We start from the raw sequence: 15121 nt of genomic DNA, 5'->3' as shown, positions 1-15121 counted from the left end.
TTGGCTCTGGAATCTAAGTTTTCTTCCATTGTTTCAGTTTCTTCGATTGTTTCCCATCAAATCCAAAAGCAAAGGAGCATCACTTGTAGCACAAAAGGAGATCAAAGCCTGAGCTTCTGAGCACTGAGAAAACCTGCAGAGAGCCTGGGATCTTCTAACGACCTGCTACAGATCTCATCCTAAAGAGGTAAAACGGAGTGCTGAGGAATGACAGATTCCTCCATGCTCCAGCCCAGAAAGAAATGCCATGGAATGATCTGAGCTTTGAACACACTGTGATTTCCAGTTATTGATAAATGTGTTCCTCAGTGTTCACCCTAAAAATGGATTTCCATGTCACTCCACCGAATTTCCTGGGAAGATTTCACTTACTGGCTTTAAGAATTATGTGGGAGTGGGTTCCCTCTTTGGTATGCAATTATAATGATGGAAACAGTGAACAGGAACTAAAGTGAGACTTCAAGGATCTGTTTCAGTTCTAAATCGCCAATTTCATCGTTTCTTAAGTTCCTTTTAAAAAGACAGTCCGAAACCATCAGAAAAGGAACCTAGAGTGTGTACAAAACTTCTCCGAAGGTCCATCAATAATTCTGGGACAGCATCACTTCTGAGAAATAGCCAGCAGCCCTCGGGTATTGTAGTAGGAGCACAACCTTCTTCTGCTCAGGTAAGTTGTTCATTTTAGGCTCCCATGAGTTCCTGGATAAAAGGAACACCCAGAAGAGACAACCCCAAGTTGTCTGTGACTTATTAAAATTTGCTGGGTTAATGCTTATGAATAAATTAATGCCCATTGAGCAAAGTATTCTCCTTGAATACTCATTTTTACCTTGGAAGACCACTTGACATAGAGCAGGAACTGAAAAAATGTTTGTTGTTTGGCTAATAGATTTATTGGAAGACATCTATTTAAAACATCATAGAATTAAAGAGGAAGGACCCTCAAAGGCCATCCGGAATAATCCCCTCCTTTTATAGATGAGGAACCTGAGGACCAGGATGGTTATAGATTTGGTCACGCAGGTAGTAAGCGATAAAATGGGGACTGAAGTTGACTCCAAAGTCTTATCTGTTATCATTAGCTAGAACATGTCACAAGCTAAAGTTATTCCTGACGCTGGAACTAGCTCCCGAGACACTACTTAATGTTGTTTCTGCAGTTAACAAATTATAAAAATTCTTATCCACAGAATGTGTTATTTTTAAGCCAATTTTAATCAAGCCCACTTTAAGTGGGTTTACTTATCTCTACCGTGACTGACAGGATGAAAACTTACAAGCCAAAGGTGTGGAGACTTTGGCGACAGCCATATTTGGCTAAAGCCATTGAGAACTCATGTATAAATGAGTCAATGGTATGGATTTTATCCCCCCCAAAACTTGGGGTCTTTGGAACGGACAATTCAAGGGTGTGCACTGAATACTGACGGGACTCTGTGCAGAGAAAGAGACAGCCAGTGTGTTTGCTTTGGCTTTTAGAGGTTTCCTACAAGTTGTTCTTAAGCCCCAAGCCCAGTTCAGCCAACTGCCTAAGCTGTCAAAGGGCACAAGTCCCCCCTGAGCGATGCTATTTTATTTCTCCAAGGTGACATCATCAAGGCGGTAATTGGTCAAGCCAAATGATCCATTCTCAGGGCAAACATTTTCACCTGAAAAGGCTTTAGTTTATGAGATACTTAATTTTTTTTCAAGTCAACTGAGGGCAGTTAGGGGGTGCAGTGGTTAGAGCACCAGCCCTGAAGTCAGGAGGACCTGAGTTCAAATGTGATTTCAGACACTTAACACTTCCTGGCTGTGTGACCCTGGGCAAGTCACTTAACCCCAATTGCCTCAGCAAAAATTTTTTTAAAAAGTCAGCTGAACACCATACATTTAAATCAGCTTATATAAAACTTTGTTGTTCCATTATTCCTCATTTTTACCGAGTATTTAATCATTTTAGATACCAAAAAAACCAAACCACCTTAGAATATTAGCAGGTTTTTAAGATGATTTTCTGGTACCTGCACAGCTGAGTTGGGGGAAGGGGATGTGGGAGGGAAAATTTGTAAATACTTGACTCTCTCTACTGTCATTATCTCCAACCTTGACTAAGAAATTGTGCTCAGGTTAACACCCCCACACACAGTGGGAAACGTGTCTTTTTCTAGGGAAAAAAAAACCCTTTTCCTCATAATGTTATTTCAGTCGCTTGCTGCCCTTTCTGCCGGGCACAAAGAAGCCTGCTTTTGCCAAACTCCGCTTTTGTCACCAAACCAGGGCTACCGGATGGACTGGGTTCCTTAAAATGCAATTGTTGCAAGCGGTTAAGCCTGCAGATGGCTTCTGCGGCTGCCAACCAGTCCACGCGGGTGGGCAGCCCTTGCACAAAGGTGAGACCCCAGTGAATCTGTCTCTGAGGCTCCCAACAGAAAATGACCACAACAAAACAAGCCATTCGCTTGGACGGTTTGTCTGGGGGGGGGAGGGTAACAAATGGACAGGCCCATGGCATGTTTTCCCATCTCACTGCCCCCGGACGCCCGCAGCTGGCTGGCACTGCCAGGAGTGCCCGGCCCCTACCTTCATCTCTATGACAGTCTGGAGAGCCTTGGTCTTTGCCGGTTCCGGCTGAAGTTGGGTCCTTCTGTGCAGCTCCTGTGGAGGGACACGATAGAAATAAGCCTGACGGTTCATGCTCCCATCATCCAGCAGCTCAGACCGGCCCCGGAGTCCCCAAAGCCCAGGCTTGCCGGGCGGCCGGCCGAAGGCTACAGGTGCTCCCGCTCCCGGCGGCCCCCTCGGTGGCTCTTGCCAACACGCCGCTGCCTGGAAGCTAGGTTACAGGCAACGGAGCTGGCACATGCGCGATTTCTAAAACTTCCATCAATTATTAATGGCAACTGTGACAAAGCCGGCAGGGGAGCGGCGTCCGGAGACTCTTAACGCTGCTGCTGCTGCATGTGCCCAGACAGCCCGTCCTCCCCCAGCCAATCACGTCGCCGGGGCTCTTCTCACACAGGGCCCGGGAACAAAAGCCCAGAAGGACCCGGCTGAATGCAGAGCCACATCAGGGAGCGTTAGCCACCGGGCTCCCAGCAGCAATTAAGAGCGTGCTCAGGACGGATGCCGGAGCTCTCCGGAGCAGCAAAGTGGGCTGATGGAACACAGCGAGGGCTGGGCCTTCGCCTTCCCTGGCCCGTCGTGGCTCAGAGAGTGATACCCTGGGAGAGAAGAAGCCAAAGCGTGGATGAGAGTGTGAGATGGCTGGAAAGGCAGCAAGGGGAGGGGGGTGGAGAGAGACAGACAGACAGAGAGAGAGAGACAGACAGAGAGACAGAGACAGACAGAGACACAGAGACAGACAGAGAAAAAAGAGACAGAGACAGAGAGAAAAAGAGAGACAGAGAGAAAGAAACAGACATACAGAGAGAAACAGAGACAGAGAAATACAGAGAGAGAGAGAGAGAGAGAGAGAGAGAGAGAGAGAGAGAGAGAGAGAGAGAGAGAGAGAGAGAGAAAGTCAAGGTGGTGTCATGGTGTCATGTATGGAGGGTAGACTTAGAAATGAGGAAAACCTGGCTAAAAGTCCTGCCTCTTATACATGCAGGCTATATGACTCTGGACAAGTTTAGCACTCAAGTGTTCAATGTGCTGACCTGCCCTGGGAGTTTCCCTGTTCAGGGAGGTCCCTTTCCCATAATCAGAAGAAAAAAAAATCAGAAGAAAAGCAGCGTTCGTGCTGAATATGCTTTAAAAGAGAGGGCCAATCTCCAGTCAGTCCTGATCTAGATCTGCCGCTGGACCCAGATGTCTCCAGAGGAGAAAGTGAGGCTGGTGACTTTGCACAGCCCTCCCCCACTTAGATTTAATTCACTTGCATCTCAGAGCACCAACTTCCTGATGTTCTCTTTGAGAAGAAAGGATAAAACAATACCAGTTTGAAAAGGGAAGAGAGAAGAAAGGAAGAAGACAAGGAAAGAGAGAGGAGAGAAAGAAGGGAAGGGAAGAGAGGAAAGGAAGAAAGGAAGGGAAGGGAAGGAAGGGAAGGGAAGTACAAAGGAAAGAAAAAAAGAAAAAGTTTGGAAGAAAAGGAAGGAAAGGAGGAAGGAATGGAGGAAGGCAGAGAGGGAGGGAGAGAGGAAGGGAGGAAAAAAGGAAGAGAGGAAGAGAAAGAGAGAGAGAAAAAGAGAGAGAGAGAAAGGGAGGAAAAGGAAGAGAGGAAGAGAGAGAGAGAGGTAGAAGGGGAGAAAGAAAGAAAGAAAGACAAACAGAAAAAGAAAAAGAGAAAAAGAGGAAAGAAGGAAGGAAGGAAGGAAGGAAGGAAGGAAGGAAGGAAGGAAGGAAGGAAGGAAGGAAGGAAGGAAGGAAGGAAGGAAGGAAGGAAGGAAGGAAGGAAGGAAAGAATAAGATTTTATTGACAGGTAATTCATTCCTTTAGCTTAAAAGAAGCCTAATAGTGGTGATTTTACAATTCAAAGATTCTTTCTCCCTTTTCATTTCTTTGCATCATCTCAAAGAGATCTTTTTCACTCACTACCCTGCAAAAGCATCCAGCATCTAGAAATCAGAGAAATGTAAATGAAAATCGACCTTGACTATTGTTCCACACCCATCAAGTAACCCAAGATGCTAAAATGGGAAACTTCTAGTTGAAGGAACTATAGAATGACAGACAGCAAGATTCTGGTTCAACTGATCTGAAATTTAATTTGGAATTATGTAAGAAAATTAACTAAATTGTTCTTAATTTTTGATCCAGAGATATTACTATTCGAGACTGTATCTTTAGGAGGTTACAGGAAGAAAAGACCCAGACAATACTGACAAAAATATCCAAAGCAACATTGTTTGTGATGATCAAAATAAAAAATCTCTAACTAAGGATTTGAGGAACAAATTGTGATTTATGGGAAAGTATTTCTCGGTATGGAATGATGATGCATATGAAAATATCAGAAAAACATGGAAGACTTAAAAGAAGTGATGTGGAATGGAATAAGCAGAATCAGAGGAATAACATACACAATTTATACAGTAATACAAAGATGGTCACCAGGAGATACATCCACACTCTAACAATGTAACTCCTATTCTGTTAAAGAGAAAGTCTTTGCTTCCCTGCCCCTTAATATAAATAAATAGGATTTTCTCAAGCAATATAGTTTGTTAAAAGGTGATCAGAGTATTTGTTGGAATGAAATCTGTTGATCAAAATGAAACTGATTTTTAAGAACATATTTAAACATCTTTCTTTTACCCCTAATCAATCTTACTTATTAACTAAGGGAAACAAAAATTGGTAGGAATGTATTCTGGCTTAAATTTCATGCACCTAGTTCCTTTATTTCTGGTAACATTTTTTAATTATTCATTTCTAACTCTGTCTCTTCCTTTGAGGAATATACAAGAGTTCCCATATCATCTCATTCAAGTTAGTGGGTTACGAAAATTTAATTTGCTTCTTTAAAAACTGATCATCAACATAGTTTATAATTCCAAATCAAAGAATTTTGAGATGGAAAGAAATTTAGACAATTATAATTGCATATAACCTAAGGCCACTGAGCCCAGTCCAACCTTGAATGTAGAATGCCCTGTAAGATATCAGTGGCAAGTAGACATCCTGCCGCACGTGAAAGATCTCTAGCAATAGGGTGGTCTTTGAGGGATGGGACTGTACAATTGAGAGTAGCAAGATGGCATAGCACTGGACTTGGAATCAAAAAACTGCTCAAATTCTGTGTCAGCTCTCTGTATTTTACTAGCTATGTGATGGGGGCAAGTCATTTGAGTATTTAGTCTCTGTTTCCCCATCCCTAAAATCGGGATAATAATAACATCTTCCTCCTGTAGGCATGGCGAAGATCAAATGAGATATTGCCCACTTGGAAAATATGTAAAGGACTACATAAATATCTGTCACATGCTGCCAATGAGAAGTCATCCAGCAATAGTAAGAGGAAGAAGAAACAATATCCGTGACTCCCTACTAATAATGCCCATTGAATTTATCTTTACATGTCTGTCTGCTTAAACTCATTTTAAAATTAACTTATTTTCTTCTCAACCTGACATAAGTAATAGAGACATCTTCTGTCTTCCAATGAATATATCAGGAATAAAGAGGCAGTTTCTTTAGATTGGACAGCTGTTACACCTTTCAAGTGATTCGTGTGAAGACAAATGTTTCTGCCAGAAGGAACCTAGGAGGCATTACTAAGAATTATGAACTCCTGGGTAAGAAACTTAAGTACTTAAGGGTACAGGTGGGGTTCTCATCACTACTGTTGATGGAAGGCAGGGGATTCAGAAGAGAAAGACAGATTGGGGAGGTGAGAAGCTGGCTAAAAAGGATGAAGTCTGAGAACAGGATTTAGATTTCCAGACTGTGGCCTTTATTTTAATAAGGTAAAGATGGGCTCTTGGCCAGGGATGGAGTATACCTAACAAGGGCCAGTAAAAATATATTTTTTCCTGGAGCTTCGCAAATCTGGGCTTTAAGAGGGACAGGAGGAAGAAAACTGTTCACATGTCTGCCTCATCTGATGACATAAAATGATACATTCAATACTGAAAAAAGAAGAACGGAAGAAAAGCAGGAATCTGGGATGACAACAGCCTAAATTACTTGTATATGTTGCAGAGAGGATTCCTGTTCGGATACACTTTGGAGAAATCCCTTTGTACTCTGAGATCCTGGGATTTGGGACATGGGGATATAATTCCACATTATATAGACAGGAAAAGGAGTTTGGGCCTAAAAATAACAAATATAGAAAATAGATTTAGAGCCGCCAAGGGCTCTACAAGCCAACCCTTCATTTTATGAAAAAAAGTGACTCAGAAGTAAAGTTGTTTTCTATGAGTCAAACAACTTGATTTGTCCATCCCAGTTCAGACTGGATGGAATTAAGGATTCTCCCCATTCTAACATACAGGGAAATCTCTCTTCTTCCTTGGGCCAGGCACAATGTCCTGCCACTGAATTCAGCACCAGCCTATAAAAATGCTTTGCTTTCTGCATTTAACCCAGGGCTGGGAAGATTACGGGCCCTTAAAGCAGCAAAGTTAACTGTTTTCTGATCCTAAATTTTATTGCCCCAAATCGCACCTCAGCTCCTAAGGCAAATAGGAAAATATTTTATGCGTCTAGGTTACGGCTTCTAGTCTACATGCTCATCCTTGGCAGTTTATGCCTCTCAAGGGGAAGGACTGTGTGCAGTAAGTGCTTGCTAAGGCATCATTAAATGTGGCTTCCAAGAACAATTCTCTTCCCATAATTAGCCGCATCAGTTTTGGGGTTGTTTCAGAGACAAAAGTCCACTTTATGTGCACTCCTGTAGTTTTTGTCTGTTGGCCAGAATATTCTAAATAAATGTTTAGATATGTCTCTGGGTGTGATTATTGCCCCTCATAAAGTCTTAAGCATATAGAAGTGAGATTGACTTGATGTATTGAATTTTCCCCAAAGTATTTAAAGTAATAGAACCTCAGAACACCGAGTTCAGTCTAACGCTAACTCTAGAATTCCCTCTAAAACATAAGTAGCGTGTGGACATCCTGCCTCACATGAAAGCTCTCCAGTGATGGAAAGATTTTGAAGGAATGGATTTTGGTTTTGTCTTTATTCATATCCTGGGCATTCGCCAGTGCCTAGCATACAGTAAGTGCTTAATAAATGCTTAGAGACTGACTGTTCATGGGTATAATAAGGGTATACAGGTATTTGTCACAATAGACATATACTACAAGGATGGGGGTGGTGTCTAGAGCTCAGAAAAAGTGTCAAATCTAAAGATTTAGACCAGGGAATGATCTCTGAAGTCAAAATAAGTCAGAGCTCTGGAGCTGGGAAGAACCTGAAAGGTCATCTAAGTCAACTCTCTCATTTTAAAGGTCTGGCCAAGGAGGTTAGGGGACTTGTCCAAGATCACACAGGCACTACATTTCAGAGGCAGGATTTGAAACTCCACACCCATTTTTTCCTCCTTTGCTACCAGAGAGAGTACATATAACAAGAAGAGAAATAGGATCAATTGATCAATCAATCAGAACCATTTATTAAACTCTTACCATCAAGAATATTGATATTAAATAGTCAAGGAAAGAATAAGGAGCCAGTGGAGGAAACAAAGATAGATGGAATAAGAAATAAGAGGAAATTCAATTGAAAGGTATCTCAGTGGCCAAGTTGTCTGACCCATTCCCCCCAAAAAATCGCCATATAACATACCCCAAAAGTGGTCATCACTCTGATGCCAAAGGGAAAAAAGATTCCTTCCAAAAGGAAGGAATAATCACAAAATCATAATAGCAGGGAGGGCCACAGAGAAAGAAGTCCATCCCTCACCATAATTAATGGAAACACAGATACATCAAATAGCTTGATCGGTCAATCAACAGGGACAATTAAGTTTCAACATAAGATGTACTAAGCCCTTTGGACTGAATCACAGACAAAAATGAATCCATAGGAGTAGATGCTAAGGAATTTTCCTATAATCATGTCAATAAATCCTTAACCAATTAAAAAAGATCATAGGTTTTGACCACTATATGAAGGTCTATAACAGCTACACTGGAAATACTTTATAATCAACCCGAAAAGTTGTCCCTGGATTTACAGTTAATAACAAGTCAGCAGAGACCCAAGAGGTGATGGGATATGAATGGGAAGGAAGAGATTACTCTCTCCCTCTCTCTCCCCTTCCTACCCATGTGCCATGTCATCAAAGACACTGGATTGGTATCAAATAATATCCAGCTAGGATAGGAGAAACTTGACCAATAAGAAAACAATACCCCAACCAGAAGCAGAGAGACACATGAAAGGCAAAGAGATGCAAAGACATATCCAAAGGGAGTTTAATTAGTATGAAGAAAGAAAGAATTCCCAGTACCTTGAGTTTTTGAGGAATAATACCTTCCGGGAGTATGATTTCCCCTCACCATGGCAAAAATAATCAACAGCTATTGATTACGGAAAGACACAGAGCCTCAAAAGAGGGGAACTTCATGAGCCCTCCGTGAAAGGATTTCCAAGAAACAGTTACCGCTTTGTCACATGGATCTTTTGCATGTGTGTAAAGGGCTAGAACTGAGCAGATGCACTTAACCTAGCACTTAAGGCTAATTACCAATTGGACAATTTTCTATTAACATGTTTGGCGGATGACCCTACTCAACTCTATGCTGGCTCGGGGTGGGTGTGGTGAGAGAAGAAGGAGAGATCAGCGGGTGGAGGAGGAGAGGAAGGATCCTTCTTTGGCAGTGGAGAGAGAGGAAGGAGGTGTGGAGATTCCTAGATCTAATCCCCCGATGGCGACCCCAAAAGATGAAGAACAAAGACTTTTGCTTATCCTGACTCTGGCTGATTCTAAGATATCCAGGGTCTCAACACATGAGTACCGTTTCATTATTTTGGGCCCACTCTTCTCATTGATGGTGTGTGTATTTTTAAGAAAGCCAACTCCAAGCTTGAGATTAAAATCTGTCAATGGGCCAGTGATGTTAAGTACTTGTTATGTGCCAGGCATTATATAAATCCTAGAGATCCTGGGGATCCAAATATATTAAAACAATCCCTTCTCAGAAACAGATTATACTCTAATGACATAAAATATTTTTGTAACTACTGTTCTTGCAACATCCTCTTTAAGTCAATTACTTTTCTGAAAGCTAATGAAGTCTATTGGCTGATCGTTAATGGAAAATATACCGGTAGGGGCTTATAATTATAGTGTCAAAAATTTGGCATCAAAGACTTACCCTCAAATCCCTGAAAAAATAAATTATGGGAGTCTCTGGGGACCTCAACATGTGAATATCAGTCCACATAGCACTATAACAGGATCATAGACTTAGAGCTGAATAGAACCTTAGAGGCCAGTAAATCTAATCCTCTCATTTTATAGATGAGGAACTGAGGAAAAGAGAGGTTCAGAAACTCCCCAAATCACACAGGGATTACTCTAAATAGTGGAGTCCAAGGACTCCAAATCCCCAGCTCTTTCCATTGTCCCACAATGTCTTACATATCATCAACTCAGTGAAAAGTTTAGATGGCGTCAAGAAGGATGAGTTTTGTGCTTTTTTAAGAAGGTTTTCAGTGATTTGGTGTCTCAAAATCATCGTGACCTCTGAGAAAGCAGAATCAGTAAAGTGGTTGTGAACATAAGTCAGATTGCAGGAGGCTTAGGAGACAGCGGTTTGTGAGTAAGAAGGGGCAGCAGGTACAATTTCGAGATGTTTAGCCGTGATGAAGAAGGATTGGAGATGGTAGAAATGTCAAGTGGAAATTTGGGGGGAAGACGGGTAAGAAGTTTGAGTATATTTATAAGCAGATGAGAAGCATTTGAAGAAGAAAGAATCAAGGATCCATTAGGACAAGGAGAAAGTGAGGGGGAGAAAGGGGATTCTGGATAGGATAGAGAGGCGTTAGATTAAGGATATAGCATGGGGAGAGGGAGGACCTTAGCGAAGGAGAAGGATGCTTTCTGTGTCCAGAGAGGAGGGAGTGGCAGGTGCTACTGTATGTTTATAGAAGGGGCAAGAGTCCTGAGAGTGGTTGTGGCCAAAGGGGACCGTGATATAGAATGTGAGATCATCAGCTGTCGTTGAAGGGGTGGGGGGGGGCAAGAAGGGGCCACACACTTGGAGACCAGAGAAAAGAAGCCCTTTCCTTAGCAGTGGGAAGAATTGTAAAACAGTTCATATATTTTCTGACAGGTACTTTGGGAAATTCAGCCTCCTAACCAATTAGCTGCATAAGCTAAATGTGTGAATGTCCTTCAGACTCCCACAACATACTGCCCACCAGGGACTAGTTAAATCAGGTCCATTGTGGACAGAATAATGCAGAAACTCAATGCTTGACAATCCAAAGAGCCTGCTGGAGGGCCTGGCTCTGACTAAAACCTTTCCAAAGGATTGCCTACTGATGTACAATATCATTATTATATACAATATTATATAGTGTATATATATATACAATATTATGTAGTATGCATATCATATACAATATTATATAGTATATATATGCAATATTATGTAGTATACATATATATATAAAATATTATATGTTTTATTCAATATTTTAAAACCAATGGGAGTGAATAACAATAATAATAATAATAATAGTGCTTTAAAGTCTCTAAAGCACTTTACAAATATTATCTCATTTTATCCTCACAAGATCCCAGGAACGTACTATTATTATACCCATTTTACAGATGAGGAAATAAGAGGCAAATAAAAAATAAGTGATTTGGTCATACAGGACATCCCAAAAGGACTTTAAGCTGCATGAAGACTTTTGGGACACCTATCCAGCTACTAAGCATCTGAGGTTAAATTTGAACACAGACCTTTCTGACTACAGGTCCAGTGCCCTCTCTGTTTGTCACATCCTCCAGCTTCCAAGTTATCCCATTGGGCTAAGTCTGATCACCGAGAAGTATTTGATATGAAGATTTAGGAAAATGTATGTTATGCAAACTGGCACCTACATACACCTTCCATCCTTGAACAAAGGATGCTCAATGCTCCCACTCCAACCAGAACTAAAACATTCACACCAACTATTAAACTACCCCAGCCTCAACTGCGCCGAGGTCAGCTCCCCTAAGCTTGGTCTGGAAGGACCTGGCCCCCTGACTTCCTATGGGAAGATCAGAAATGAGAATTCCCAGTTTCCATCTGATATGATTGCATCCCTGACCCTCCACGCTGCCCAACAACCCACAGAGGGAGCTTGAATCCCAAAGCAGAGAAGGAAGAAACATTCTAGAGAAACTCGTGATTTCTCAGCAAATTAGAACCTTCCAAGCCAATCTGTGCTCCCACATTATACATTTTGGAACAATTCCCCACTTCGGAATCTATGTTTTCAGGGCCAACAAAAACCTAAGGACTAAGCTAGCTTCCAGAGAAATGGCCACGGGGACTGGCGACATCCTAAGCTAGCTTCCAGAGAAATGTCCCCCAGTTCTGCTGACATCCTAAGCTAGCTTCCAGAGAAATGTCCCCCAGTTCTGCTGACATCCTAAGCTAGCTTCCAGAGAAATGGCCACGGGGACTGGCGACATCCTAAGCTAGCTTCCAGAGAAATGTCCCCCAGTTCTGCTGACATCCTAAGCTAGCTTCCAGAGAAATGGCCACAGGGACTGGCAACGACCTAAGCTAGCCTCCAAAGAAATGGCCACCGGGATTGGGACGTCCTTGGGAACAATATGTGGGGGCTGGTTAACCTTCTAACTGAATAGCAAGTCAAAGATGGGCTTCCACAGCTGGGATTGAGTCTGTGGATGCTCTGCGAAAATAAGGGTCCTCTAAGAGCCCAAGCAGAAGTTGAGAAAGGTTTCCTTGGGCACCAGATGCCTTCACCATTCTTGGTTGGTCAGTGAGATGGGACCTGGAGAGCCCAGCTCACCTCTGCTGACCAGCGAGAGGCGTCCCCCTGATGGCCAACATCAACTTAGCCCCCTGGAGGAAGGCATTCCCAAGTCCTGCAGAATGGGATAGTCCTGTTAGCATGGAGCTCAAGTGCAAATGTTACAGGTTACGTGTTACAAGTGAGCACCATTTTGCAAGATGGATGTCGTTCATCATTATTAACATATGGAAAGTGGACTTTTTTTATTTCTAGCAAGGATCATTGGATGAGAAATTTAGAGCCGGACAGGATCTTCCCAGAAACCATCTGGTCCAATCCTCACATTCTACAGATGAGGAAACTGAGACATGAAATGATTTGCTAAGAATGATATAGCTATTAGGAATCAGAGGCAACTAGGTTTTTCTGGTTCCAAGTCAAGAACTCTAGCCTCAACTAGTTTTCAAGTTAAAAAAGAAGAAAAGAAAAGCTAAGAATAAGATTTTTTTCACTATGAATCCTTTCCAAACTAGTTGTTGATAGCAAGAATAGTCTGGTCACCTCTCCCAGAAATATTCTGAAAGTGTTTGCCTGGACCTCCTCATCCTGGGTGCATGGGACCTTGGTCTCCATTGGAGGCTGCTATATCTTGACCTTCTCAGGAAAGGCTGCTTTTCCAAGGTCAAAGGAAGCTAGGAAAAAAACACGTAATTAAATAAGGCACTGCACTTGGGGGCAGGGAGAACTTCATTCAAATCCTGTCACAGATATTCAGCAGTTGTGTGACACTGAAGGGGGAAAGATAGGAGAAGAAGGAAGGGAATAAGAATTTATTAAGTACCTTCTTTGTACTAAGTACTTCATTAAATATGATCTCAATTGATCCTCATGATGACTCTGGAAGATAAATGTTATTATTATCCCCATTTTACAGCTAAGGAAACTGAGGCAATACAAAGGTTAAGTGAGTTGCGCAACGTCACATAGCTAACAAGTGTCTGAGGCTGAATTTGAACTCAGGTTTTCCTGATTCTAGATGCAGACCTCTAGCCACTGAACCTCTCTTGTTTCTCTGTGGCTCAATTTTATCTAGAAAATGGGGATAAACTCACTCTTCATTAAATTCCCTACCAGCTCTGAATCGATGATCCTATGGCCCAGGATCCTATGGCTTATAAGATCCTATGATCCTATGGCTCCTCAAAGCAGGTGGGACAAGTTATCTTGATACAGCCCACTAAACAGAGTTCCCAGGGGCACAGTCAGTGGTAGCTTCCTCCGTCTCCTCCTCCGAGTGTGGGTAACCACACCAGCCATCAGACAAAGGCCCTCCAGAGTTATCCAACCAGCGCTGTCTGTTTCTAGATATTTCCAAAACCACATCCATTCATGTAGTTCTCCAACCACCCTTCCCCCCAACTCCCTGGGGTGTAGAAGAGGGGAGGGAGGAGATCTGAGCCTCCTGGATGATCTTGTCAAAACAGGCCATTTCAGAGCGAACAGCAGGACCCAGGACAGGAAAGAGCAGGGCGTTCTTTCCAACACCTCCACGAGCCAGATGGCTTCTGCCACTCACCAAGAATGGAAGCCAGCTCCTCCGGCTGACAGTCCTAGGCACAGAACCCAGCCAAGTACCAAGGGGAGCGCTCCCAGGGTCCAAGCGATACGGGGACACAGGGAAGCAGGGGCCTCTGGGGGCACCACACGTTTGCTCGTGCTAAAGCTTCGAAGGAAAGGATGCTCCAACATCACAGATGCTTGATCTGATGTCGTCACCATCATTATTGTCATTATTATTGTGTAGAACCTCAAATCCCGGGATATATGCAGGCATTTTTATTTCCGTGGGGTGGTTTTTGTAAAGCAATATTGGGAGAAAAAGGAAGATGGAAGAAGGGAGGGGTCTGTGGCTTGGAATGGACCACATGATGACTGATAAGAGAGAAGGCAATGCTCTTCAACTCTTTTTCTGACTTGTTTTCTCAGCCAAGGGAAATAATCTTTGCCCTGGAAATAAGGTTGAAAGGAAGCTGATAGGTACAATGAGAAAGTAAATCATTAAAGAGGTCCAAGTTGCCCCTTGAATTCAGGTTCTCCAGGCCCAGAAACAACTTGGCTTTGGGTAGCACACACAAAAAAGGGGGGGGGAGATGTTTGCTAAGCTATTCTCTGACGTATCACAAAAGATAGGAAGAAAAGAGAGAAATATTCCAGGCCTAAGGAAGGGCAAAGGTTTTTTTAAATGTTCCCAAAAAAGGGAAGAGAGCAGAGTGGGCCGACTGTACATCAGTAAGCTTAACTTCAACAGCTGGAAAGATTCCAGAACAGCTAGCTCCAGATTTAACTAGTGAATATTAAGAAGGAGTGATTCTCAAGAACCAACAAAACGTCCCCAAGACCAAGCCGTGGATGCTACAAACCATAGGCTGGTCAATGCATCCAATTCTTGGCAAAAATCTAGAATTGGGAGCATTTTGGGAGGAAAAGAAACATCACAGTGAGTTAACATGGATTCAGTAAGAAAAAGTAAGTCATACAAGACCAATCCCATTTGCTTTGATAGGGTTACTTGATAAGCACATTTCCAATTAGTTGCCAAGTCCTGCCTACTCTATCTGTTATCATGTCTCACATCCATCCCCTTCTCTCCACTCACATAGCCACCGTCATCTTAGTTCAGGCCTCCATTCTCCCCTGGACGATTCAATAGTCTTTTAATTGGCCTTCAAGGCTCACCTCTCTCTCTCCCTCCTCCAGTTCATCCTC

At 42.6% G+C, this 15121-nt stretch overlaps 1 protein-coding gene across 20 annotated transcripts in view; it reads right to left on the bottom strand.

Annotated features, from left to right (window-relative positions):
• The window catches only part of ERC2 (ELKS/RAB6-interacting/CAST family member 2), a 993908-nt gene that overhangs the window by 735156 nt on the left and 243631 nt on the right, over positions 1-15121 (bottom strand). For all 20 annotated transcript variants that reach the window (XR_012485046.1, XM_074284429.1, XM_074284434.1 and 17 more), the window contains one exon: positions 2563-2637. Coding sequence is in view for 19 of the 20 variants with exons in the window: in XM_074284429.1 (XP_074140530.1) it covers positions 2563-2637 (75 nt within the window). In the remaining variant the exon portion in view is untranslated. The remainder of the gene's footprint in view (positions 1-2562; positions 2638-15121) is intronic.

The sequence above is a fragment of the Sminthopsis crassicaudata genome, chromosome 1, assembly GCF_048593235.1.
Source record: "Sminthopsis crassicaudata isolate SCR6 chromosome 1, ASM4859323v1, whole genome shotgun sequence".
In the NCBI taxonomy this organism is placed as follows: domain Eukaryota; kingdom Metazoa; phylum Chordata; class Mammalia; order Dasyuromorphia; family Dasyuridae; genus Sminthopsis; species Sminthopsis crassicaudata.
This window is presented reverse-complemented; position numbering and strand designations above follow the sequence as displayed.